Source organism: Buteo buteo, chromosome 9 (genome assembly GCF_964188355.1).
Source record: "Buteo buteo chromosome 9, bButBut1.hap1.1, whole genome shotgun sequence".
In the NCBI taxonomy this organism is placed as follows: domain Eukaryota; kingdom Metazoa; phylum Chordata; class Aves; order Accipitriformes; family Accipitridae; genus Buteo; species Buteo buteo.
Window position 1 is genome coordinate 36,205,913 of NC_134179.1, and position 2,404 is coordinate 36,208,316.

Consider the following 2,404-nt stretch of genomic DNA (forward strand, 5'->3'; position numbering starts at 1 on the left):
TGCCAAGAGTAGTCACAACTGGGTTTCAGCTAGCATCAGTATATCAAAGCTGGTTTTCCTTTTGCTAAGGCTTTCAGATATGGCCAGAAATTGAGGGTCCACAAAACAGAAAGAAAAGGGGGAGGGGAGGAGCACACAATGCTCACAGTATATTTTTATACATATTTACAGAAGGAAGAGCTGTGCTATCCAAACTTGAGCTTTCCCCATGGATGAGTCAAACATAACGTTTCATCCCAGCGAAGGCACAGAGAACATCTCAATGCACAGAAACATTTCTACACAGGAAAGGGTCTGGGAGATATTGACCCCACTTTGGGTAATTATGATCATCTCCTTCCTGGGTTTTTGTGAAAATGGAATTGTCCTCTGGTGCCTCTGCTTCCAGATCAAAAGAAACCCGTTCACTGCGTACATCACACACCTGTCCATTGCTGATCTCTCCTTACTGCTTTGTACATTTATTCTGTCAATTGAGTACATTGCTGGTTTTGGATTCGCATATGGTTTTTACTATTATATAACCACCACACTATCTATTGTCTTCCTTCTTGGATATAATACTGGTCTCTATCTCCTGACAGCCATCAGTATTGAGAGGTGTCTGTCTATTGTTTACCCCATCTGGTACCGATGCCACCGGTCACAGCACCAATCGGCAATTGTGTGTGCAATTCTGTGGACTCTGTCTTTTCTGATGACAGTAGCCGAATACTTAACATGCAAAGATGATTCAACGAAGGAACAATTTGACGACGGTAACCATTGCCAAGCACTGCTTATCTTCACGTGGATCCTGACTTTCATGATCTTCATTCCTCTAATGATTCTGTCCAGCCTGATCTTGGTTATCAGGATTCATCGTAACTCCCTGAGACCTCATTCGTCAAAGCTCTACATCATCATTGTCGCCACAGTCATTGTCTTCCTCATCTTTGCCATGCCCATGAGGCTGTTGTATCTTCTGAATTACCACCACTGGTCATCTTTGCTCAGCCAGCAGAACCACGTCACCGTTGTTCTCTCCACTGTTAACAGTAGCATCAACCCCCTTGTTTACTTCTTCGTAGGAAGCAGCAAGAAGAAGAGGTTCAAGGAAAGCCTCAAAGTGGTTCTTAGTAGAGCACTTGCTGATGGGTTGCGGCCGAGAAGCCAGGAAGTTGGCATGAGTTTGGATATAGCTGAAACAATTTTCTAAAGGTTAGGGGGGAAACTCTAGGGGCAAATAATTGGACTTGGAGGTTTAATAAACCACTGCAAAACTAAAAGCATTTTTCTTCCATAGAATGTAAAAAGCAGTGGTGAAATGGTACTGTTATCTTTGGTGGTTGAGCAATGGAAAAATATGGACTAGAATAAAGATAACTTTTATTTGTATTTTCTTAATTATTCAAACACATGCTACATCCTGATGTGACTATGTCAGTCAAAGATACCACAGTGGAAAAGAGACAGGCCAACAGAGAATATAAAAAAAGGACACAGAAATATGTTATAAATAGTGTGACATTTATACAAGCACTGAGCACCCATAAATGCTATTGAAGTCATCAGGGCCTGTGTGTATTTGCATTTTTAAAAGTCAAACCCACTAAACGCAGGACTCGTGTTACATACTGGGATTTAGTTTCAACTGTTTCCAGCTTGTTTAAGTGCGCAAAAGAGCTGCTCCCTGGGGGAAACAGAGGAAGAAATCCACGTATGAGAGTAAGTCTCCATACATACCCAAAAACATATGGTGTAGCTTTGGTCTAGCAAGACATTTAAGTGTATATGAAATGGTCAAGTTCCTCTGTTGTTAACGGGCTACTTCAGAGTCTGTTTTCAAAGTATATGTTGCGTAATTTGCAGTGACATCAACATTTCTCTGGGTCCTTGGATAATTCGGCACCTGACACACAGGAGTAGCTGGCAGTATAGGGATGTTGTCAACTCACAGAGGGCTTCTGCCCTAATTATGAAGGGTGGGGCTGCCTCATCCCCAAAATGTCAGTGTTCCTGTAGGTTTAGTTGTTCAAGGAGTCTATGAGAAACTCAGTCCCAACACTTGCTGTCCCAGCCACTTCCTTATTATTTACCTGTTCTGTGGACAACATATATTCCCCATGTGGTCTCTCTGTTTTATAGCAATCAGTTTTGGACAAACAGAAAAAAAGAAAGGTGCCTCACAAAATGCACGACTGGGGCTACACCCCAGCCACCCTGTTCCAACTGACTCCCTCCTTCTGCTGTATGCCAGGGTACCGGGGCTGTTATTTTGTGCAGTTTAATTCCCAGGATCTCTTGCCCAACTATAGCCAAGCTGCAGACCACAGATGAAGACAACAGCAAGGAGGGGATGGGGCTAGGTCAGGTATCACGCAGACACAGAATATGGGAGGTCAGGGCAGTCAGAGAGCTGTGG

At 43.2% G+C, this 2,404-nt stretch overlaps 1 protein-coding gene across 1 annotated transcript; it reads left to right on the plus strand.

Annotated features, from left to right (window-relative positions):
• Positions 1-208: 208 nt before the first annotated feature.
• MAS1 (MAS1 proto-oncogene, G protein-coupled receptor) lies at positions 209-1,198 on the plus strand. Its single transcript, XM_075036824.1, has one exon. It carries the CDS (start codon positions 209-211, stop codon positions 1,196-1,198), a length of 990 nt encoding a protein of 329 aa, XP_074892925.1.
• The last annotated feature ends 1,206 nt before the right edge of the window (positions 1,199-2,404 follow it).